The sequence below is a fragment of the Cydia strobilella genome, chromosome 1, assembly GCF_947568885.1.
Source record: "Cydia strobilella chromosome 1, ilCydStro3.1, whole genome shotgun sequence".
Classification (NCBI taxonomy): Eukaryota; Metazoa; Arthropoda; class Insecta; order Lepidoptera; family Tortricidae; genus Cydia; species Cydia strobilella.
In genome coordinates, this window is record NC_086041.1 from 3,105,062 (window position 1) to 3,131,170 (window position 26,109).

The window sequence follows — 26,109 nt, forward strand, 5'->3', positions numbered from 1 at the left end:
TGCCAGATCGTACCTTTTAGTACGATTTTACGTACTTTTTGAATAGCATACGTACTAAAAACGTATCCCGCCCAAAACCGTACTAAAATCGTACTTTTTGGCTAAACCGCACATTTTAGTACGATTTTACGTACTTTTCGTATGAGCGGTTCAAAAATATGCTAAAATGGCGTAGAAATAATAGTGACAGACCAAAAAAGTACGATTAATTTGCGTAAATATTTGTGACTTTTTTGTTTTGGTATTTTTGTACCTTACTATTTTGCGTATTTTCGTGGATTATCAGTTTAAAAAAAATCACCCGTTTCTAAAACACTTCTGCTGTTTATATTGTTTTTTGGAACAAAAAATGAAATTGTACTTTTTTTGGTAAAATCGTACCTTTTTTAGATCAGGGTCGTATTTTAGATTTCAGTGCTCTGGCATCCCTGCTCGTGTCAGTCATGTCGTGAAACGAGGATACCGCATCATGTGAAGGAAAATCACTAAAAACGCTGCATTGCTTGTGTTTTTGTTCAACGAGTGTGTTCTAATTGAACTATATAGAGTTATGTTCGTGGAAAGAAAAGTAGGCGTTTGCAGTATTAGTGTGATAGTGGCATTTTTCAAGGATTTTATTTGACACTTGTTTCCACGTGGTGACTGTCACTGATCAGTCGACGTGTAAAAAGTAATCGCCCTTTTTGTTCACAAATTCACCCTCACAGCTAAGTTATTAACAGATGGAATCCTTGAATATGTCTCAATTAAACCTGTCCAACGTAAGAAGCCAAGTTCCCCACGAAAGTGGGACAAAGAGCGTTTCTGAAGCGGAGGCAAAACTGGATGCAATCGTAAGTAATGTGCTCACTTTTAAACGAATATTACTAGGTTTTACACTCAAATTTTGATAAAAAAATTAAAGAGAGTCATTAGTAAATTTACTTAAGATAACATTTCAATAGAAAACATGTTTTTATTGATGTTATATTTTCCTTTGTTACACAATATTGAACAACCATGTTGTATATTTTAGAGTATCCGAGATCCAGATGACGAGTATCACTGCGAGTACAGGGAGGACATTTGGAATCATCTGTTGGAGCAGGAGGCCGAGAAACCTGTGATACATCTGCAGTCCCCTCAGGCAAGTTGTTTTTTTTTTATATGTCTTTTATTGCATCATGCTCTTTCTAATGAGGAAACTACATTGTTTGAAAACAAACAATATGGGAGATTGGGGTTTTACATACTTTGATATTGTTTTTCACACACTGTATCTTCTGTTATGTAATTTATGTCAAAATAGAAGAATGAAATTAATTTAAATAATAAATCAATAAACTAATTTTTAATAGGGTTACGCGAAACTGCGTAGGTGGCGCCACTACCACAATCTGAGGGTCTATCGTGAAACAATAAAATCGAAATTTCATTATCTAACATTGGTCACTCTTGCATAAAGAGGCAGATAGCGAAATTTCGGATTCACATTTCCTGGTAGTTCCTCTGTAAACAAACCGCCTTGATGCATCAATGCATCTTGATGCAAAACTTGTAAAAAACCTGTTAAAGATACAGTATGTATAAGTTACTCTGGTTTACTAAAAAGGCTAGTGCTGCACTCTGGTGGCAGAACATTGCAGTAATATCCCCTATAGTGGCTAGATGACAACATTTGCATACAATATTGCATAATCTGTTCTGCAATATTCTAATAAATTCTAGAATGCAAGTTTCTTTTAAATGCGTTGATTTTTATACATGTTGTTTGTTATGTGTAAGGCAGAAAGTTTTTATACCTACTTAAAGTATAAAATAAAAAAAATGAATTTATTTACTACAAAAGGCAAAACTTGATTTCACGAAGCCAAATTAATTTTAAGGAACAGTATAAATCTCTAGAGATGGGAACTTCTTAACCAATCATCTTTACCTTTTATAAGTGATAACCGATAATGAGGCTTTCGCTCAGCAATCGGTATTAGAAATGGACACATCACTATAGCGCGGCAAGGACTGACAGATAGCCATCGCCCGAGGTGTCTGCAAGATCAATAGAAGTGGTCATAGAGTTTCTTCAATCCCGATTTTCGCGGTATTCGTCCTTCATTGTACAAGATCTGATATGCGAACTATTGAAAATCAACGGCTAATTATAATGCTATTCTCCTTGATTTATATTGATTTGTTTTTAAATCATAATGGTACCTTCAATTTAATGACGTACTGGTCACATCTTAATGGCTGAACATAATTTTTTTATTTAATAAAACATTGTATTACAATTAAAACATTACATTAAATGTCATCATAATTACATTACAATACTATTCTATAATTATCCTTAATAGTAACAAAAATCATCTGTCAACAACCTCTTACTACTACATATTTAAAAACACGAATTTAAAATTATTTAACTAACCTAAAGACCCGATCTGTGGCATGCCTGGTCCAAAAGTCCCCATCACACTCGCAGCGTTGCCGCGCTGTATGGCGATGGAGACTTGTTGGACAAGCTAAGACCCAGATCGGGGATCGCTCCCCCTCTCTCAGCCGCCGACCCGGCCGCCATTTTTAACCGACTTCAATTTCATAGAAGGAGGAGGTTCTGTATTCGGTTGTGGCTATTGTTTTTTTTTTTTTTTTTTTATGTACTTTCACCGATTATTCCGAGACCCGTGATCCGATTTGCGTAATTCTTTTTTTGTTCGAAAGGAGCTACTTTCAAGTTGGTCCCATATTAATCTGGTTCTGATCTGATGATGGGATCCCTGAGAAATTGAGGGAACTCCTCAATTTTTAAAGGCACATGTATGGTGATTTGGGTGGTTTCATAAGCAACTTGAGCATTTTCTCTCGAAAACGACCAATTTGATGAAGTGGACCTGATGATGATGATTGTTTTGAAGATAGTGATGATGATTTTTTTATGTAGGATGTTCAGCGATTACTCCGAGACCCGTGGTCCGACTTGAACAATTATTTTTTTGTTTGAAAGGTACTACCTCCAAGGTGGTCCCACATTAATCTGGTGCTGTTCTGATGATGGGATCCATGAGGAATTGAGACAACTCCTCAATTTTTAAAGGCACATGTATGGTGATTTGGTCTTTTTCTTAAGCAACTTGAGCATTTTTTCTCGAAAACCACCAATTTGATGAAGTGGAGCTGATGATGATGATTGTTTTGATGATAATGATTTCAGCGATTACTCCGGCACCCATGATCCGATTTGAGTTATTCTTTTTCTGTTTGAAAGAAGTTATCTCTCCAAGGTGTTTTCGTAATATTTATGGTTTTGATCTGATGATGGAATCCGTGAGGAATTGAGGGAACTCCTTAATTTTTAAAGGCACGTGTATGGTAATTTCGGTGTTTTCTAAAGTAACTCAAGCATTTCCTCCCCAAAACCACCAATTTGATGTAGTGCAATTGTAGCCTAACCACGAGTTTGACACTAAATATTCTTCATAACTTACTTTGTACACTAATATGCCAGTACGAGCGAGATGCATAAACAGTAAGTTACGCACACGATAGCGAATATATCAATGTCAAACTCGTGGTAAGGCTACTGATAACTTCCCTCGTATGTGTATTATGATTTTTGATGTAGGTAGTGTTGGAAACAACCAAAGAGACTGAGAGGTGAAGGTAGAGGGTATTAGTGTTTGGGGGGTTTGAGGTTGGGGGTTGAGGGGAGGTAAGTTGATGGGTCGGGGACTGAGGGGTTGGGAGTTAAGGGATTGGGGGTTAGGGTTAGGAGTTAAGGGGTCAGGGGTCGGGGAATGGCGGTTGAAGGGTTGGTGGTTTAGGGTCGAGGGGTTCAGTGATCAGGGGTTGATGTGCTGTGAGGTTGAGTGATCGGGGGGTTTGAGGGATTGGGTCAGTGGCGGGGCGGAGAATGGATTTAGTGACAGGAATGATTTCCCAGGCGGACTCAAGGAAAATTCTAATTATTTAATAAAGTTTACGAATTTACAGTTAAACATGATTATGTTTTTCATTCATGCGTCACGCTCTTAACAATGTCTTAAAACTAAAAATGGAAAAATAAAAACTTTTATAAAAAAAAGATAAACCGACTTCAAAAAGGATGAAATAAAATATTATCCATTTTAGGGTTCCGTGTTTAAGTATATGCGTTACCAACTGATATGTTTGAAGTCGGTGCCAAGCCAAGTACTCCAAGTAGTAACAATACCAGTCAAAAATAATCAGCTTTATGTCTATAAATCCCATTACAACTGTACAAATATTATAAACGTGAAAGCAATTATGTCTGCCTCTTTGTTACCTTTTCATGGCTAAACAACTTAACCGCTTTAGCTGAAATTTTGCATGAAGGTTCCTTGAATTGTTTTATATTTTGAAATGTAGTCCTCTGGATAAGCGACAGAAAATAACTCAGTCCCAATCCCACACTTGCGTGCTATGACTGTTCAAGAATTACTAAAAAATGCTCTTTAAAAAAATACGACGACAAAACGTATTAGATTTACACTAACGTGCCGACAAGCATGGTACGAACTGCGCCAAGAAGGTTCAACAGTGTGTTCTGTTCTGAGGTATACAGAAAGTTCGTTTATTGTCGTCGTGTACGCTGCGTCTTACATAGGCGAACACTCGCGAACGCGAAGCGAAGCGACGCGGCACGGCGCGTCCGGCCCAAGGCGTTCGCGTTCGCGACGAGATCGCCCACGTAGGACACTTCTATATCTATGTATCTTTATCGAATTGCACTGCAAAATTAATATGAATATATGGTTTAAAATTTGGCTTGGCAGCGATTTCAAACATATCAGTTGGTAAAGCATATACTTAAACACGGAACCCTAAAATGGATAATATTTTATTTCATCCTTTTTGAAGTCGGTTTATCTTTTTTTTATAAAAGTTTTTATTTATTTTACAATTGTGATAAACACTGAAGTGAAATTATGATGTTAACAACAATTGACATCAACAATAAAATTTAATCTTCTTTAACGTTAGCAGTGCAGCACATTAATATTAATATTAAACCATTAATTTCAAAGCAAAGCAAGTTAGTATTAGGTACATGTACAAAGCATAACTTACAAGACTATTGTTAATAATTATTAAGTAATACAGAAGTCACAAACACAGACACAACCGGATGAGCACAAATATACTTAAATATAAGGTTACATTAAAGTGTATCTTCATATAATAAATCATAAAATCCTAATTGATAAGATTTATATTTAATTAACTTAGGGCTACTTGCACCATCCCACTAACCCGGTGTTAACCCATTAAACCGTTAACGCAGTGTCAAATTGTACTGGTAACCATGGTAACTCCAGGTTTAACTGGTTAACCCCGGGTTAGTGGGATGGTACAAGTGTGCTTATAGTATTTAACATAATGATTGTTTTCGGTTACGTAATGTGTGCTAACACTATTCTACAATACTCAATTAATATTGAGGAACCATAAAATTATTCAATTTTAATTTTCTCTGAATTAATATTTGATATAACTGAAGTAACATTGAAGTGCTACATCATAATTATGTTACGAAAAGTTCATTATGCAATTGTTTCAATTACTTGATGACTTAACATTAAAGGTATTACAAATTAATGCTACATTCTCCCATCACTGGAATTCTTCTTAAACACATCCAAGAAAATAATATAAAACTTTAACGGCTATACACTTTCTGATTATTTCCTTTAAAAGGACTAAGTGATAAATTCTCTTTTCGTATTGACGTCTTTCGATAAAATGCATTTATCATTGGCCCACTCTATATTATGCGTAAATTTTGTATGAAAAAGTCGGCACGCTTGATTTCAATACAAATCGTGGTATTTGCATCTAGCGTATATATTAAATCTAGTGGGTAGTGACCCTGTCTGTGAAGCCGATGGTCCTGGGTTCGAATCCCGGTAAGGGAATTTATTTGTGTGATGAGCACAGATATTTGTTCCCGAGTCATGGGTGTTTTCTATGTATTTAAGTATTTATATACTATATATATCGTTGTCTGAGTACCCATAACACAAGCCTCCTTGGGCTTACCGTGGGACTTAGTCAATTTGTGTAAGAATGTTCCTATAATATTTATTTATTTAATTATATTGTACATACCAGCGATAGAGAGGCAAATAGACCAATTAACGTACGTGATTCGCGGTTTATAGCTTTCGGGGATGAAATCACTAAGATATATTTTTCCTTACAGCTAGAATTCCGCGGCGCCCTGATCCAGCAGCTACGGGACATCAGCAAGAAGCTCGGCCTGAGCATCGCCACTCTTCACTCTGCCGCTGCGCTTTTAGATCTATTCATGGATGCGCACAGGCTCAGGGCGGACCGACTGACGCACGTCGCATTGGTCTGCTTAAGTCTAGCGGGTAAGTATTTTTTATAATTATTCTTCTTGTCACAGGGCGGACACGCTATACATCAAAAATCACTTGCGTTTCTATGTGTGAACGGCACGTCCGTACACGCGTCATGCGTCATAGTGTGAGTAAGTTGCTTAAAAATAGTACTGAGAGCACGCCAGATTTCTGTCACGGGGCGAGGTAATTCGAGTCGGGGCGGGGCGGTGCGTGGCCGTTCTTTATGATAATACTATAATTTATTCTGTGCCATGAGGTTACGACAAGGAAGAGAGTAACTAGGATAACTTAGTACTTAAGTTCTAGATAATAAGTTTTATGCTATGCCCCGTCCGGGTCTCATAATATGACGTGTATATTTTGTATACCTATGTTATCTAATATCTAGCATGAATAAATGAAATGAAATGAATGTTTCTCCAAAGAGCATGAAATTATTAAAAGAAGGATAAAACGTGATGCACCGACCTCACGCAAATGGAATAATGGCAAGCGATTTTTACGAATATACAGTGCCCTACAATTTTAGTTTTTCATATTCCTTTGCGAAATGAAACTAAAAAATGTACTCTCGCTTCTTTTATTGTAAAATTTTAAATTTCCAGCTAAAAGCGAAGAGAAATTCAGCCGTGCCCCAACCCTCAAGACCCTCTCCAAGATCAGTAACGTCCACCTCTGCGGCAAGACATTCCGCCAGCTAGAATGGATGGTGGGCCAGCACGCAAGATGGCGGTTATTGGCACCCACACCAGTAACCTTCGCAGCATTGCTGGCGCAATATGTGGTTACCGACGGGGACCTGACGACTAGGCATCCGAAATTCGTGAGACGGTTTAAGAGGGATGGAGCGAAGCAGTTGGAAGCGTATCTGGATTTGACTTTGTCGGGTAAGTAACTACACCTTGTTTGTAGGGTTCCGTGCCCAAAGGGTAAAAACGGGACCCTATTACTAAGACTCTACTGTCCGTCTGTCTGTCACCAGGCTGTATCTCATGAACCGTGATAGCTAGACAGTTGAAATTTTCACAGATGATGTATTTCTGTCGCCGCTATAACAACAAATAGTAAAAAGTACGGAACCCTCGGTGGGCGAGTCCGACTCGCACTTGTCCGGTTTTTTTTTCTATCCCATGTACTTAAAATGCCGCATAAGAGTTCAAATGCCCCAAATTCTGTTTCGATAGATCGATTTTCAGATTCTCAATTTGAAATACTTTAAATTTTTCGCCTGAAAGTGAGGAGGCAAGTGAAAGGATCAACACTCGTCGCTTGCCACCTAGACTGGTCGTTATATTTAATCACTAGCTTTTGCCCGCGACTTCGTCTGCGTGGAATAAGTAACAGCAGCAAGAGTAAGTGTAGCGCCTGGATAAAGTATTAGCAATCATTCAATTTGAGCACACTAATTGCTTAAACAAATTATCAGTCAATTCATTAATTATCTCAATTCCACCCCAGTTTTGACCCTCTTAAGGCTTGATTTTTGGGATAAAAACTATCCTATGGCCCTCCAACTATCTCTGTGCCAAATTTCAACTAAATCGGCTCAGCGGTTTAAGCGTGAAGAGGTAACACACAGACAGACAGACTTCCGCATTTATAATATTAGTATGGATTGATATGCTCGAGTGACCATTCTCCTCTGATAAAGTGAACCTTTTTTCGCAGATGTCCGTCTCAAAGTAGTTGAAGGCGTAGAAGTAGGATGCGCTTGCGTCGCGTGCGCCCGCGCCGAGCTGGGACTGCCTGCGTGGCCGGCCTGGCTCGCCACCGCCACGGCACGCCAAGCTTCGCGTATCGCCCCTGTCGCCCGTTTGCTGCACCGGTGAGTTTGGATACTTTCATAATATGTGGTATTCCGTGCCTAAAGGGTCCATGTGCCATAAGGACCCTTCTCTAAAAAAGCCACATATATTTGCATTAATTATTTTTATGATTTTGACCCATGTTCTTTTACTGATATGCGTTAAAATTGTTAAATAACAAACGAAACCGTCAACGCCATCTATACGACAGTTGGCCAAAGCTAGTAGCGCCCTCTGAACGAGAATCAAATTTTCTTGATTTTCGAGGCACGTTTTTTCCTTAGACTATCCATCTATTACGGAGTTATATCTATCTTTGGTCAGACTCACACGGAGTGCAGTACTCTCGAAAAGTGCGGAAGAATATTACATTATTAAATTTATTTACTCCTATAGTTTGCAACATACCTCTCAGAATACATGCAATCTGAAAGCTTATTAGCCAAAAATTTAGCTAAAATCCATTTACAGTCTGGCAAAAAAGAGTAGAAATTAAAAAGTGGCAACACTGTAGTGTCGTCCCGTTTCTCTTAGATTGATTTGATTTTTTACCAGACTGTATTAATTACGATTTTGCATCAAGATATGCCTAACACAGTGGTATTTTTATTTAAATATATTTTCATGATGAAACAAAGGCCGAAAAGACTCAAAACAAAGAAGGTCAATCCCAAACGGTTGATATCCTTAACAGTCGATATCCCAATTGGCGATACCCTTCCAATGGTTATAACAACGAAGCGAAAACACTGATCATAACAAACGAAAACCACCTTAATGTCTACTGAAATAGGGATTAAAAAAATAATTTGTCTACAGGATGATGCAAATTCTGAAGTCACGAGAAACGCCAACGGAAGCGGAGATCGACCAAGGCTACAGCAGCGCCAAAACCTCACCGAACCAAACACCATCCACATCGCCTCTTCAAGTCAGCCCGGGCTCATCAACCTGTAGCACATCAACCCGCAGCTACGTCAACGTAGACACTTCTTACCGTCATAAACCGGTACAAACAGGTGTGTATTCCGTTCTAGATTTAAACAACACTAGCGTCACCAATATAGAAAATTACTACCTACCAACAGCGGTCGACATGACTCTAAGAGTAGACAACCCTAACGATTACAGGTATTTTAAGTCGCGTAGGTTAATCGAAGCTAGCTTAGAAGGCGGAGCTGCCAATAGGGCTGTGAAACGAGGTTTGGACAGCACGGTCGAGTTGGATAGGAAAAGGTACCGTTTGACTCAGATGTCGCAGGTAGTTCAATGATTTTATTTCTAGTCGGTCCATGTTTGTGAATTACATTGTGTTTTTTGTAAGCTGAAATAATAAATGAGATTGGAACAAGATGAAACACCAGTGGTTCCTTTTTTATGCGGTGTTTTTGTTGTGTCTGATCATACTCTGAGTGAATATTTAGGACATACTGAAAAACTATTACTATGGTACACTACTAAATAAAAATCTGCTGTCTCATTTCGGCGATTCATAGGTGGGTGAATCAACTTTATGAAACACTTAATTTCGTGTAATCCTCCCTAGCAAAGAAAAATCGATTTTTCAAAAACCATGTTGATTTTTTTACTTTTTTTGTTTACACGGCCATTATTAGATCCATAAGTATTAATTAACCACATTAATATTAACAACTTGATTAGATAAAAGTTACATTTTGTAACGCACCAGAAAAAAAGTTTTCTGGTGCCAGAAAAAATCAGGGACACCATTTTTGTATTTTTCAGCTGCGTTACCGTACAAAATGTAACTATTATCTGATCAAGTTGTTAATTTTAATGTGTTAATTAAATACATTTGTATATAAAAATGCCCGTGTAAACAAAAAAATAAAAAAATCAACATGGTTTTTGAAAAAATCGAATTTTCTTTGCTAGGGATCTAAAATACGAAATCAGTATTCTAGAAGTTGATTCGCCCAGGTATGTCAACGTTTTCTATAGAATAGCATTTTTTTTTTTTGATTCAAGGTTGGCCCCATAGTAAAATTTGTTTAATACCTACATATTCAATTCACCCCCTCAGTGCATGAAATCAATACTTACACATATAATCTAAAAAAAATACTATCAATTTTTTTTTGTTCTATTAGAATTGTCTTACAATAAAGGAATTTAAAAAAAAAACGTGTTTCGGATCACTCGAATCTCATTTATTAGTTTAAAGCATATATCCAATTTCATCAAAAAATATTGTTGATACTGCCAAAAATTTTCAAATGTGGACATTTAAACAATTGCATATGCTTAATTCGTGCATTTGATATGCATACATTAGCATTTGTAAACGCATATGCAATTTATTAGTCTAATTTCTATATCAAGCTGAATTTTGTATAAGCTAGCACGAATATTATATGCTTAATAAGTTTATACTTAGAGGGAATAAGGAGTTTGTATAAGGCGCTCAGTTATTATTTACATATTTGCACTACTTTTTCTATTTTTTCTAAAAATGTAAACTCAGTCACTTGTCCATATATTATTTTGAAACAATTTTTTTTATATCTTATTAATGGTGTAAATTAGGTCAGTAAATTGGAGGTTTGGTATGACTTTAAAAGTCCGAGCAAAAGCGAAGTTTTCAAAGATACGAGTCGACATTTTTATAATGAACGCCACTTTGAGCCACAAACATGCATTTCTGTATTGGAATGTTATTCTTATTCCTTCTCTTACTCACTTGGTGGTGTACTGTATACGAACGAAGCATGGATTCATGCAGCTAGGTAATAGCGAGCCAAAGGAAATTAGACAACTGAATAGGCAAAAATTATTAAAATGTTTAAAAAAATCCTCATGTAATGTTGATTTTTAGGTCTGCGACCACTAAAAAAACATCCAAATCTAAACAGAATATAAAAACAAAGATTTTTTCTGTTCTATCTAAATTAAAGTCGGCAAAAGAGTTGGATATACTAGAAATTTCTTCGCATAAGTGGTCAATTTTCACTGCCGCCAACTGTACTAAAAATTGTTTGGTTGTCAGATTTTCTGTAGGCTCAATGACTGTAGGTATAGACGGAAACGAAATGTGATATAGGGTAAATAATATTTATTGGCCATATAAGTTTTTAAAATTAAAATTTTCGTACTTTTCTAAAATTCTTGACGCAAGACAATGTTTTATATGGTCAAGTTTGTAGTTACCCTATCTTTATTCCTTCGGTTAACCTTAAAAAAAGAATATGGATTTTTAAAACCTGTGTTTAAGTAATTTTTTTTTTCTCCAAAATATATATCTAATTTGTAAATTTTTATCAATCTTTAAAGCCATTTTGAAATTAAAAACTACACAAAAAACGAAGGATAAAGGATTATATATGTTACTTTATATGTAGTTGAATTTGATGAATTCCAAAGTAGCCAGTTTTTTTCACTTATGTTAGTAAAATTCTTATAAAATATAAAGGTGATTTTTTTTACTTTTTTTGCATTGACTGTTAAAATTGTTTTATTTTATTTAGCGGAATATCTATTTCACTTGTGTTTAAAGGGATAATGATATGTCATAATGAATTCATAATATGTGTCCGCGGTCAGCAAAACGCCCCACTTTGTCGCTTGCCATAAAGACGCTTTGACAGGTTATTTGACAAGCAAATCTCGTCCTTATGGTAAGCGACAAAGTGGGACCATTGGCTAGATTTCGACACATATCATTCTGTGTTTTAGTCATTTAGAAATTAACCTTTAAAAACTGTTCTTGATTTATATCTGGATAACTGAATAATCACCTTAATATTAATGCTAGGTAATTTCTAATTTAATATATCCAAAACGTAAAACGTAAGTTGACAATGAAGGCAATGGTGAACCAAATGATAATTTAATAAGAATTATTACCATCACTTTGTAAAATAATGGTAGCTCTAAAAACTTTAAAAAGCTATAACCGGTCTATTACTATGAGTTTTGTTCACCAACCTTAAGGCTTCTATAGACGTGCTACAAATGGCCTTTTAAATAACTGCTGGCTAAGTATAGTTTGTCAAGCAATTTCCGCCAGTAGAAAAATGCGGCAAATTTAAAAAATGTGGGCGCGAAGGGTTATCGTCTAGGAATGCAATAACCGGCCAAACTTCATAACCGATAATCGGTTACGGTTATTTCCGACAAAAAATTATAAATTTCCAATCAAGTAATTAAAAAATTACGAAAATGAAGGTAATGTGTGTATAAGTCTTCGTTTTTTAATAAAACACACAAAATACAGTAAAAATTAAAACATGACCTTGGACGTGTCATACAATATTCAATCAAAATATTTCATAAATAAGGGAAGTAAATTTGGTATATTTTCGTTATTAAAGTACACGAATGGCAATAATTATAGTCACAGGCGTCAAACCAAAAAAAAAGGCAGGATTTTGTAGTCATTAAAAGATCAATTCCTAGAATTTAAGTCGTAAATAAATACCCGTAACCGGTTATTCGAATTTCCAATAATCGGTTATGAAATTTTGTCAAAATAATTATATTTTGGTTACGGTTATAACCGATTTGCATTCCCTATTATCGTCCTATAGAAAATTATAATTTCGCGCCTGTTTCTACTGAAAGCTGTTTTAACCGATTATAGCAACGAATTCAATAAGTCGACCAAACGACGCAATGCAAGTTGCAAATCGCATGCGATCATTGGTGACGTTTCGAGAGGCCATTTGTTCGATTGATTAATTTAAAATGCTGTTTTGGATGTGAGGTTGTGATTAAAGAATGTGTTGTTTTAATTTATTTATTTAATAAATCCTCTTCGTGCTTTGATATACAATTATGGCCGAGAGCAATGAAAATGCGTTTTCTTTGATCTTGGATGTATTTGACGCTCAATATTAATTTATACTCGAAATTGTTTTAAGTTTTTTTTTTTAAACAAAAGTTGCGTTCCACTATCTCATTGATTAGTTTTCTTATGTTACTGAAATATACAGTTACTTTCAATAATACACGAAGAACACAATTTTACTAACGAAAAACATGTTTTCTTACATATTGGTAACTTTTTCTGTTCGTCACGTATTATTGAAGGCAAAAATGTTGAAGCGGGTTTTATACGTTATTTTCTTACTTTTTTTAAATACTAGTTTTACATATATGTTGGTTGATATTGTTTAATGTTATTGTTTGTTCTAAAATAGCAGAAACTATAGGTCTTGTAAAAAAAATTGACAAAGTTTTCTACTGTTTTAGATGCGTGTGTTTAACCCTTTGGTTGCCATTTATAACGAACGTTGAATATTTTATTTTGATGTATCTCGTATAAACGACAAAGAGTAGCCAGAGGGTTAGTATATTATAATGGCCATTATTGGTTTTTGTTGTCCATTTAAAGGCTGTTTTTTTTTAAATTATGTCGCGTTTTTATGTCATTTCAATTGTGCGCAAGAAATACTTTAATTCTTACCCAGATTAGTTAATTAATTATATGTTTTTTGATACATCGGTGATATACTATCACCATATCATATCTTTCTGTAGAAGCAATAGAATATAACTACTTTGAATAGAGTTGTTCATCACCAGTGTGTAACTTTAAAATGATAAGTACTTATACATCATACTACCAAATGTTATACTTAGCAATAGTCTTTTTTATAGTAAATGTAACACATGTGCTTCCTAGTTCAATGTGATTAAATCGGATTCTTTTGCCGATAAAAATATGAAATAAAAGCATGTTCACACTTTCAAATTTCGATTATCTTCTGATTATAATCATATCAAATATTTCAGAAAATCTTGTTAGTGGACATGTATATTTCATTGTTCAACATTATATCAATGCTAAAGCAATAGACGTAATGATATCTTTAAAAATAAATTAGAATTGAACTAAACATTAATCAATCTATAGAACCTTATATATATATATATAATAGCTTTCAATTTATAATATAACAGTAAAAATGCTTGCATATTATTGAAATGTATAGCCTTACATTATATAAAATAAGTAAAGAAAATCCTTTCATATAATACCTAAACACTAAAATACACTTATTTTGAAATTAGGCTTATATTTCGTCAATTTACTGTATATTGATTTTGTATTCCATCAGGAAGGAAGAAATTTAGATTCAGAATAATTGGATATTTTCACGATTGAAATACATGCGAGGATTTTCCTTACAGTGATATATTTCTGTAAAATGATGTAAAAACGTGTGTGAACTTGTTTGAAGACTGATGTAACTATGCGTGGCATTGTACTGAGAAACTATATTTTGTACCATTAAATTGATAATGAAAACGACCTATAAACCTTTAAATAAATATATACTTCCGTATACTTTTTTTTATTTCAACATTTAATCTATGATTTACTCTTCTTGAAAACTATAGAATTGAGAACCATCCACAGTGACTGTTCTATTGTTCTATTTTTTTAAGTTGATTTTAGATATAAGCGACTTATTTCTTGCAAACGCTGATATTACCAGAAATTGATTTAAGTAGTAGATTGTTAACCAAGGGATGAAAGGCATTCATTTCTGCCGAGGTAGTTTGACGCTCGAACGCAGTTAGAGCGCCAATAGTCCGAGGCTGAAATGATGCCTTTCACCCGAGTTAAACACTACTTTTCATTTCGAATACGAGGAAAGTGAAATGCATGTATTTTTTTAAAACTAAGACTACGTATAAATTTTTATACTATTTCTTGAGGGTACTTTTAATTAACAATTTAGGCAAAAGTATCGTTAATATATTTAAATCAACTCGACGAGGGAGAGGAGTGTTAGGGTCGGCAACGCGCGTGTAATATCTTCGGTGTTGAAGGCGTCCATAGGCTACGGTAACTGCTTACCATCAGGCGGGCCGTATGCTTGATTGCCACCAACGTGGTATAAATATCAGAATGGAAATTGTATAACAAATCCTTTTAAACCCAAATTTCAATGGCTTATCGTAAAAAAAATGTACTGGAAACGTAAAATGCTCTAGTGCAGAAACGTATCATTTTCTGCACACCTTTTATAACAAAAATGAACAACCTCTTTTAGAGCATGAGAAATGAAAAATTACTTTTCAAATAGTTTTAAAATTCAACCGTTATTTTTTCGCATTTTAGTTAGTGATGTGCAATGCATGCGCTTATCGATTCACGTTAGGTACCTTCTACATTTGTTTATACATAATATATTTAGTAATGTATAAACTGTTTCGTGTTGATGTGGCGCAGTTCAATGCAGTTACTAATCAGACTGTTTATATGAAAAAGATTTCCTTTTTTATGAATTTAACTATATAATTGTTTAAATAATACATCATTACTCATAAATCTATGAATAAAACAACAGTAGTAGATTAATATGTATATTTACAAATTTTATTTACACTAAAAATTAAATATAGGTAACTATCCTTGTGCCAGGTTCGTTTGTACCTAAAAATCTAGGCAAGCCGGTAGACCGATGCATCATCTGGAGATAGCGGAGGCAGGCGCGGAGGGCGGCGTGGCGGGCGGCGGCGGCGCCTAGGACGGCACTCGCAGTGCAGTGCGCAGAGCCCAATCCCAGCACAGCCTGACAGAAACAGCGGTAAAGCCAGCGTCCTGGTCACTGTAGCTACCTGTTCTCCCCTCGACCAGCGAGGAATCACCACACTTGTGTCAGCCCGCGACCAAAAACAACTGTATCTCGCTCCAACGTACCCGTAGCTGACCGTGAAGTTCTCGCAATCCACGACTGGAGGGTAGCCGCAACCCTTTATATTCACGAACAGCACTGCTGGACGCCATTCGTCGCCGTGCGCTTTATATTTTACGTGTAGTTGTGTGCACTTGTATGCGTCACTTGTACATCCTTCTCTGCAGGAAGCCCATGTGCAGTTATCTAGGCCTAAACGGTCGTCTCGGCGTTCGGTTATGCATTCCGCGGGTACAGGGTCGAAGTCCGCGGCTAGAGCACTCAGAGCGGGGTCCGCATACAGAGGAACGAGGAAAAGGAGAGCTGAAGCACCGCCTCCGAGCAAAGCGGCTAAGACAACAGTGATGTACCGAGTAAGTTTCGCACGCGTCTCGCCTCTGCGCCTCGTAGGTCTCACGACCAGACGTTCGGAGCTCCCTCCCCTCATTTTGCACACACTGCGTCAACCCATGTTGAACTGAGGTGTCCCAAATGCAGTGCAGTCTTGACACACCACGCATGCGCTGAATCCAGTCCTGCGCCTTACTAAGTAATTGACGTTAATTAGGCTATGTAATTCATTATCATGTCATGATCGTATGAGCTTGAATTATTTAATAGAAAGCCCGACTAGAAGTTTGCAGGGTTACGTTTACTGGAATACCTAGCTACGTTTTACATGCAATGCAAACGTAAATTTAGTATAAAAGCGAATGCATACAATCTCTGCCTACTTCTATAAAGTCCTAAGAGTCTAGTCAAAACGGTAGGTGACTAGTAAATTGTGCCCCACCAAAGCTTTGTGGAAGTGGATAACAATGAACCCTACCCTACTAAGTAAGTTACGTTACGTAGGTTGTTTTTGGTGTGTAGTCAGAAATGTTACAATTTTTTTAATTTCTTTACATTGCGTATGTTGTCCCACACACGGGCGCACGCATGTGGAAACTTGCTTTGAGATTGCTTTCCCTGATTGATTCTCATTGACTTGACTCATTATGTCTGCAACGATTTTGATAGCACACGCAGTGCAAGTGTTATTTATACGTCATAATTTCATAGAAGTTTGACGTTTAAAATAATACACTTGCACTGCGTGTGCTATCAAAATCGCTGCAGACTTCTTGGTCTAAAGCCCGCTCCATACTACACGGCGCGAAGCCGCGAACGCGAGTGTGGGAGTCGATTTCGCTCATTAGCGAACTAGACTCCACACTCGCGTTCGCGGCTTCGCGCCGTGATTCGCGCATGACTGTGGAGGGCCCTTACTTCTAGTTATGAAAACGCTGTCAAAATGATAATCATCGATAACTCTCAAAATCATCGATTGTTAAAAACCGGTATTTGGTTCACGACACTAAATTTTCATCCGTTCACTGCACATCGTGAATGAATGAATTGAATGAAATTTATTGAACATGGCTGCCGCTAGCCAACGAGACGTGACAAATAGCCGGCTCTAATTTTCCTTTTAGCTTTTAGCTATCCTAGCTTGTTGTCGTTGATATTTTCATAAAATTATTTAATTCCGTTGTGTAGGTATGACATTACTTAAATTATTTGTAAATACTTTAAGACAAAACCTGCCACGGCTTCCCAATACAGGTAGAACTTTGTAACTGTTGTACCTATTCGTTATTCGCACATGGTTAATTTTGGTTTGTGAAACTATCAAATATTATGTATTATCATCACCACTTGTCAGTTTGATTTTCACATAAAACCTGGCAGCTCTTACGTTTTTCGTTGGTCTTGTAAACTTACCAAATATGATCTTATAAAAACATAACCTCTATTGCAATGCGAAAATAAATGAATTCACTTGTTTTTTGTCTATTCTTCTACGCCAAATTTTGGGCTAGAATATTCCGTTGCTAGGCTGTGTTGTGTTTTCTGAGCTGTTTTTAAGCAGCAAGTGATACTGATAGTCTTCTATTCAGGAAAATGTTCATTCGGAAGTTTATTTCGGTCTGAAAGTCGTTTTCTTTGGTTGGTCGATCTCTGATTTTGTTTTGTCGATCTCTGATTTTGTTTTGTTACCACAAATAACATTCCAATTTGTGGTTAATTCCTGAGGTTGGTATGATAATGTAATTTTTGGGAATTTGGGATCAAATTAATAAATGTCGGGTTCAGTGTTAGAACCACTGATTTGTAGTTCAAACATTTTCCAAACATACTTGATTGCTACTAACAATATTACCAATCTTCTATGATAACTGTAATATGGATAGGAGCAAGCTTGAAATGAATTACATATTAAAATTTAATTAAAGTAGTAATTTTAAAATGTATTATTGAAATAAATGAGGGTTCGATTTGTCTGTTCTTGAAATGTTTTGGTGTAAAAAATCTGTTGGTATACTTTTGTGTTCGGTGTTGTTGATTCTTTGGTCAATATTGTTGTTGTCAGACTAGTCACTGTTGTTGGGTTTTGTCAAAGAAAACCAATTATCTTTGTGATCAGAGATTTTTTTTTATTTTAATGTGTTTTTGTGGGTGGGTAGATAAATTTTAACATACCTTACCAAAAAACATGCCATCAATTTCATCCATGATGGCTTGTCTGTACCACAGGCATTTTTGATATATTATTTAATAAACAAAGATTGAATATAAAAAAATTATAGCTGGCTGGCCTGGGAAAAAAAAGACAAATGTGGCATTCCATGATTAACGGGTGCATATGCATAAGAACTTTTCTCTAATGAAAAGCCATAATGGTGGTTGGCATTGTTGTTTTAATTAATTTGATACTACAAATGATGATAGCTAGCTTGCACTTTAGTGTTAAATGGCAAGTTAAATGGAAAATTCCTATTGGTAAGATTGGTAAGATTCTCTTCTTTAGGTCTCCGAACCATTTAGTTAATTTTGGTGGCTGAAGATTGGAGGTTAAACAATGGTCAGCTGTAGTTTTAAACTCAAGTGAGAATATTCTGAATTGTTTATATAAAACTTAAATCTTTTAATTTTACAATAACATTTCTAAATTTAACAAAATATATTAAATTGATCTATAAACTAAACAAATTAAAAACTATTAGGTGCTGTGGGCTCAATTTTTTTTATTCCTATGATGGCCACCCTGCGACGTCATACTCATACACATGGCCATTAGGTTTAAGTTTCAGTCCCTGTAAGATTCCAATTGTAACAGTAACCAATTGGTATAGTCAAGCTAATATCAAGAGATTTTTTTCAAACCACCATTGTTTTCACAAAAAAAAGTTTTATTTATATGCATAATAATTTTTCAACAAGTTCATACTGCGCCGATGTAATTACAAAGTGACCAACCACCACCTGAGGGTTCTACATATTTTAATTACCTATTTTATCAATTTAAAGTGTAGTATTGAAGTTTACAATTTTTCAATTTTATAAACAAGTAATAGGGTATTTGACAACATTAAAAATATATAACGAATTGGTGTCATCCTGAAAGATAATAAACTAATAAAGTATATTTCACTATATTTGAATGTAAATTATGTTTATTTTTTGGAAAATAAACGAAAGAAAATTTAATATTTTTTGAAATTTCATCAGGGACGTGAACGCTCTGTGATTGGTCAACGCTCGGATGACGTCACACGCGGGTAAACATTCTTGATTGTCTTGAGTGTTTTAACTGTTTTATTTGTATTTAGTTTAGTTATTGTTCCACAGTTTTCTGATATATTCCGATTTATCCGTATATCTAGTGGCACAATATTCATAAGAATCTCAAAATGGAGCCAAAATATGTAAAAGCTGATAGCGGCAACCTACCAGACATAGACCCATTAATGTTTGCACTTTTCTTTAAAGATAATCCGGATTACTATGCTGCGGAACTTAGAAATGTAAAAACACCTGTGTGAGGAGTATACGTAGAAATTGTTTATTTACGAATATTTCGATTTCGATGATACGAATACGACGACGATATAATATTATATATAGAATACGATGACGAGAATAGTATCTCCATACTGCACTTTAGTTTGAAAGAAAAAGTATGCTACTAACTAATACCTACTAATGCTGAAAGAGCTATGTTATGAGGTTATGTAGTAATACATTAAATACCTAGATCTTGCTTCGTTAAATATAAAAATCCGCTGCTTTAATTATTATATTTTATAAATAATAATAATATTATTTATTTTTAGTCTTAGGCTAGGCTTTTTACAATATGAGTATAAAAGTAAAATATAAAAACACTTACAAAACATTACAAAATTATATAAACACATTATAAAAAACCTAACCTAGGGTGCCGCTTGCATTATTGTTATTATTATAGCCCTTTATTCCATAAGAAGTTTTATATGGTTTTTGTATTTGTAATTTAAATGTTATCTTCTATATGGATCCCTCTTTGGGTGTAGGCCTCCTCCAATTTTATCCAATCATCTCTCTGCTTCGCTTTCTCCATCCATTGTTTTCCAGCTGTATGGACTATGTCATCTGCCCACCGTTTTTTTGGTCTTCCTATGGACCGTTTGCCTTCTGGTGCTTTCCATTTAGTGGTTATGTTGGTCCACCTTTTGTCAGTCATTCGGGCTACATGTCCTGCTCAGCCCCATTTAAGTTTTAAAGCATTTGTGAGGGCATCAGCAACCTTTGTTTTTTCTCTTATTGTTGTGTGTTTTATTTTGTCTGGATTTTTTATAGAATTACTTGAACATTGCGGCACTATACACCATTTATATACCATTTTACAGTGAAATAATGAATTCAATGCACATAAACCATATGATTAACTAAGGTTATTGACTGAGTTTACTGGCGCGTGACGTAACACGTGTCACGTGATTAGCCCCTTTGCAAAAACAGCGTTTAAGGCGCGTTCAAAATAAATAAACTTTAACATTGTTTTTTTATATTTAATACAGGAAATATCAATGTAGTGTAATTATTAAGTCGTAAACAATAAATTAAAACCATTTTCAAAAATTAGTCAAATAGCCTATTAGGCGAGTCCACGCAGAGCGAACTGCCTCGCCAGGAAATTGCCGCGCCAAAAACTTCAGTCTGTCTGTCTGTATAGACGTGCCCTGGGCGAGGCACGTCTGCACCGACCGAGCTGCGCTGACGGATTCGCGCGGCATTAGGATTTGACGGCCTCCTCCAAATCGTTCTTACTTATCCCTTGCTGTTTGCATCAAGTCGCGGAGTCGCACCAATTCTTTTTATGTCATCTGTCAATCAACATTTTTGTAATACACTTATTTTGTTATACCTAAGATACCATCGAGGTCCTTTGTGCACTTGTCTAGGTTCTCCATCGTACTTACCTGTAATCAGTTTGCCTACTCTTTTTTTCTTTGTACTCCAACTATTGTATTTGCTTTGCTTGGTCAGGATCAGGATTAAGTTAAACAACTCCTCTTCCTTGTAGGCACTCAGCTCAGACACATAACTGCCATGGAAGTAGCCCCAGAGTCCGATAAATTAGTGCCAAATAAAAACAGGACCAGGTTCAGAAAACGACAATGGGAAGACAATACTACTAAAGTAAATGGGGCGCCTGAGGAGAAAAGAGATAAGCCTTTTGAGAGGATTAAGAGGAAGAAAATGGCCATGCTCTTGGGCTATTGTGGAGTAGATTATTACGGTATGCAGAGGTAATGTTGTGCATGAATGTAGTATTTATACAAAACCAAACAGTTGAAAACCTTATAGTTAAGCGCTTATTACATCTACACGGTCGCCGGACACTTTTTGTATGTTAACCGGCTTTCCTACAAAATTTGCCCTATAAGCGCTACAGGCAAAGAAAATGTATTTGCTTTTTCTGAAATCACAGTTCGTTTTTAGCGATCTTAACACGATCTTTCAATTCTGTGTTTAATACTTCTACAATAACATTGTCCTGGTTGGTTGGATTTCGTTCTATTTAAGTAAGGACTTTATTCCAATAAAGATGACTATTTTTGACAAGCTAGTAGGTATATCTTTTCTCGAATTTGTCTGAACATCGCTATGTACTTTGTTTCCATATCTTCGAACTATCGAACGCCTTGAGGCGCTAAGTTCCCCATTTGTACAATAAATAATCATTCATAGGAATCCTGGCGTCAGAACGATAGAAGAGGACTTACTAAAGGCCCTGCTAGAAGCTAAATATATAAACGAGGAGGATTTTACCACCCAGCAAAATACTCAGTTCCAGAGAAGCTCAAGGACTGACAAGGGTGTCTCTGCTTCCAGGCAGGTCGTGTCGCTAAAATTACGTGAGTCATGGCATTTTATTATTGGTCTCGAATAGCCGCACTGTTTAAAGCTTTCGAATGGAATGGAAGGTCTTAAATTACCTATTCGCTCCGTGCATGACTGGCGCCGCCGTAGTGGATGTGGGACATATTGTAAAAGTTCACAGTTGGTAGCTGCCAAATAATATGAAGATGTCGTCCTCCGAAAGTTAATATTTTCACCACACCGTGCGTTGGCATCGCTTGTTCTTCCCCTACCACCAACTTTGCAAATAGCCAATTGACTGTATTCTCCCTTCAGATATCCATATCTACAGGCATAACTTTAGAAATAAATATACTTATATACCTATTTAATTTAAAAATATTAAATCCTATTAAATTTTAGTGCAATTCAACCTCTTTTTAGGGTTCCGTACCCAAAGGGTAAAAACGGGACCCTATTACTAAGACTCCGCTGTCCGTTTGTCTTTCTGTCACCAGAAACCACTGTATCTCATGAACCGTGATAGCTAGACAGTTGAAATTTTCACAGATGTTTGGCCGGTTTTTTTCAATAGGTCATATAATAATTCATTTAATAAATAACCGATTAATAGGTCTACTATTTTATGAAGTCAAAAGTTGTGTTTTCTTTAACATTGTGATACAATTAAATTCAAAACAAACCACATAACAATATAATATAATGTGTACTTAATGAATATTATAACTATTCTACAAGTTAACATAAATATAATTATTTCAGCTCTAGAAGTAAGTGTAGAAGAAATAAACAAAGGGCTTCCAGAATGCATCAGAGTTTTCGACGTAAAGAGAGTGACAAACAAATTCAACTCAAAATGCAAGTGCAACGCACGGACATACAGCTATACTCTTCCCACATTCGCCTTTGAACCAAGCTTGAGTATAGAGAGTGGGGATGAGAGAAAGAGATACAGAATAAGTTCTGATAAAATGCAACAAATTAATAGTGTTCTAGGGTACTATAAAGGAACAAAGTGTTATCATAATTTTACAGAGAAAAAGTAAGTTATAAATTATATAATGTCTTGGTTGTTACAATGGTTTCCCCAGTTTAATCCTCGGGCATAAAATACACGAGTTTTTGAATATACGGTAATTCGTTAATGTATTTTGTGCATTGACTATTGCATATTATAGAGGGGTGACTTCATTCAAGAAAAAATTAACTCCCACACTTTTTTTTGTCTCCTTTGTCTTTAGATGAACACACAAATTTCATAGTACCGACTTAAAAATAAATAAATAAAGTAGGTATGCTTCCTGTCGGAGTGCTTGCTATTTTGCTCTGTTGAGTGACCCTATCAGTTCAGATTACAGATGTTTTCTGTTCCGTTCCTTGTTTCTTCTACCACAAAAGCTCGGCGCTTCTGATGTTTGGATGTTTTGGATCTTACTACAAGAACTATTGTATATTAAAATATAATGAATAGTGAATAAATTATCACCTTACGCCCATGTGACGGTAGCGAAACGGCTAAGCCACATATAGACTAAGGTGTAGAGTTTGTGAAGTTAAGGCTTGTGGAGATAGAAGCTTGGCTCTGCTCTAAAAGAGATCTGATAACTTTTTGATAGTGCGAGACTTATGGTTTCGTTTCGTGAAAATGTTTTCGGTGGGATTTATTCTTCTTGGATCCCTTCATTATCCAGAGTGAATGTGAAATTACCCTAATTTTGTTAATTTTTTTATAAATACTAAATTTATTTCTGTATTTAAATATATGGGTTATTTTCAGACATTTTCAAGATCCTTCATCATCGAGGTACATGATGGGATTTAGCATAGACAAAGTTTTTATCGAGTCTGATTTGGAGTTTGCCGTTTTATTAGTTAAGGTATGTGTTGCCAGGCTTGATGTGTTTATTCATTAGGTAATTTAGGTACAGTCAGCAGAACCACCCAAGCAGTACAAATATGTATGCAAGGGTGCTAAGTTAATATAGTTTTACTGACTACATTCGAAAAAACCTAATAATACATGGGCTCTTATGATATAAAGCGTTTTAAATAGGTCAAATCATATAATTTGTTGACAATTTAAATTTTAAGGGGTATCATCAAGCTCATGACGCTTATGCAGTCACGCGCAACATTGCAAGACATGATAAGGGGTTTGGTCCATACAACCAGGGATAAAAACTAGAATAATAATGGAGTTTATGGAAAAACCTTTTGTTACAGGGGCAAAGTTTCATGTTGCATCAAATCCGAAAAATGATAGGTTTGACCATAGCAGTGTGTCGAGGGCTCGTTGACATCTCTATAATGGACAAAGTGTTTGGAAAGGAGAAGGTGATGATACCCACTGCTCCAGGCTTGGGTCTTGTTTTAGATAAGGTGAGGCCGTATCTTCAGTTATCGGAACGTATTAATTAACTTTGACCATTTCTTTAATTTAAATTTTTTGGATTTCATTATACCTACTATCACTAGAAAGCATTTAAGCCCTAGCAATCGTATACCATATCAAGATAATTAATTTTTTACGTTATAACAACAACCAATCACGAGATATTTATGATGTTAATTTTTGTCATGCATTATTTGTTTTATTAAACCATTGGGTCTTAAAAAAACTACAAATTTCAGTTTCTTTTCATTATTTCACCAATTTGTAAATAAATATAATTACAGGTGCATTACGATAGGTACGACACCAAATTCAAAGACAGCCACGACAGTCTAACATGGACTGAAGTGGAGGACACCGTCCAAAAGTTCACACACGAACACATATTCCCTAACATCATCAAGGGCGAGATACAGGACGAATCCATGGCTACCTGGCTGGAGAAATTGAAAGGACACTCTTATGAGCCTTCTGATGACGCGCCAGTTGAAAAGGATGGTGAGAAAGATGACACTGATGATGAACAAGATGATGATGTAGTGGAAGATGAAGAAAATAATACTGAAGAAGTTAAACATAAAAACGAAGAAGCTTCTGAGAAAAAAAATGAAGTCAGTGAAGTTAAAGATGAAAGGAGTGAAGAAAATAATAGTGAGAAGGTTGGAGAGAAAAACGAAGTTAGTGAGGGAAAAGTTGAAGTCGGTGAAGTAGTTAAAAAAGTTAGTGAAACTTAGTAGTAAGTAGTAGGTAAACGTTACGACAAATCAAACTAATTTAAAATAAACTTGTTTACGACAAGAGATATGTTACACTAACATAATTTAGAATAGTGTACAGGAGTACAGTAATCTTGTATAGTTACTACAATAATATGCATATATTATTTTTAAATAATGAAAAAATTTAATTCCCGAAATGTATAGTTTTATTAAACATATTTCATTTCATGTTCGTTAATTGCTTCTAAAAAATCCTTTAAACATTTTCACAGCACACTTTTTGACATATCTGCAATCAGCAAAACTATTAGCTTAGCACATCTGCATAGGTACAAGTATGAATCCATGGATGCTAAGCTAATTGTCTTTTTTTACGTTTGTTACCTCTGACATCATTATTTCACTCCCAATGCGACAATAACAAGAAATTCCAAAAATAGTTTTATGTACCTAGTCGGCTCATAAGTTCTGTCACTGGCCTTTAAAATTTAAATTTGGAACTCCTAAAACAAAAACCGTTCTGCATTTGAATTTCGAATCTTTATTAAATATTTGAGTAGTATAATTTTGCAATTTTCTGTTTTCTTCAACATGGAGTGGACGCTTAAAGATAGCCGTACCGCAATAATTGCAATATATCGTTGTGGTCACTCGCCGACTAAAATTTTTAAGCTACTTGAAAATTTAAAATTCTCTCTAAGATTTGTGTATCGTACCAAAGAAAGATACAGTGAGGTCTCTAGTTTAAATGACAAGAAAAGAAGCGGTCGTCCGCGTACAGCTAGGACTCCAGCGGTTGTACAAGCAATTAGGGCACGCATTGCCAGAAATCCTAGCCTAGGAAACAAAAAGTTATGGCCCTCCAGATGGGTTTGAGCAAAAACACGGTGAAAAGAGTGCCTAATCAAGACCTGAGACTTCGTGCTTATAAACGAAAAACTGGCCATCTTCTCAATGGTCGGCTTAAAGCTTTAAGGCTTAAAAGATCTAAAGCTT

At 35.6% G+C, this 26,109-nt stretch overlaps 3 protein-coding genes across 5 annotated transcripts; 2 read left to right on the plus strand and 1 right to left on the minus strand.

Annotated features, from left to right (window-relative positions):
- Positions 1-435: 435 nt before the first annotated feature.
- Positions 436-14,475, plus strand: LOC134750611 (cyclin-J-like). The gene is made up of 6 exons (XM_063685855.1): positions 436-833; positions 1,016-1,130; positions 6,204-6,371; positions 6,968-7,249; positions 8,031-8,187; positions 8,987-14,475. Exons 1-6 carry the CDS (start codon positions 723-725, stop codon positions 9,438-9,440), a joined length of 1,287 nt encoding a protein of 428 aa, XP_063541925.1. The 5' UTR covers positions 436-722; the 3' UTR covers positions 9,441-14,475.
- A 1,013-nt stretch (positions 14,476-15,488) lies between these two features.
- Positions 15,489-16,312, minus strand: LOC134746756 (protein tipE). The gene has a single exon (XM_063681286.1). It carries the CDS (start codon positions 16,259-16,261, stop codon positions 15,581-15,583), a length of 681 nt encoding a protein of 226 aa, XP_063537356.1. The 5' UTR covers positions 16,262-16,312; the 3' UTR covers positions 15,489-15,580.
- Positions 16,313-17,220: 908 nt separating this feature from the next.
- Positions 17,221-25,320, plus strand: LOC134749469 (pseudouridylate synthase 1 homolog). Of its 3 annotated transcripts, none has more exons than XM_063684516.1 (7): positions 17,221-17,352; positions 21,203-21,428; positions 21,871-22,037; positions 22,765-23,044; positions 23,780-23,879; positions 24,226-24,381; positions 24,679-25,319. In XM_063684516.1, exons 2-7 carry the CDS (start codon positions 21,229-21,231, stop codon positions 25,126-25,128), a joined length of 1,353 nt encoding a protein of 450 aa, XP_063540586.1. In that variant the 5' UTR covers positions 17,221-17,352; positions 21,203-21,228; the 3' UTR covers positions 25,129-25,319. The 3 variants fall into 3 exon arrangements, with proteins under 3 accessions (XP_063540586.1, XP_063540669.1, XP_063540508.1); XM_063684599.1 differs by having other exon boundaries at positions 17,241-17,348; XM_063684438.1 differs by having other exon boundaries at positions 17,259-17,418; positions 24,679-25,320.
- Positions 25,321-26,109: the final 789 nt, after the last annotated feature.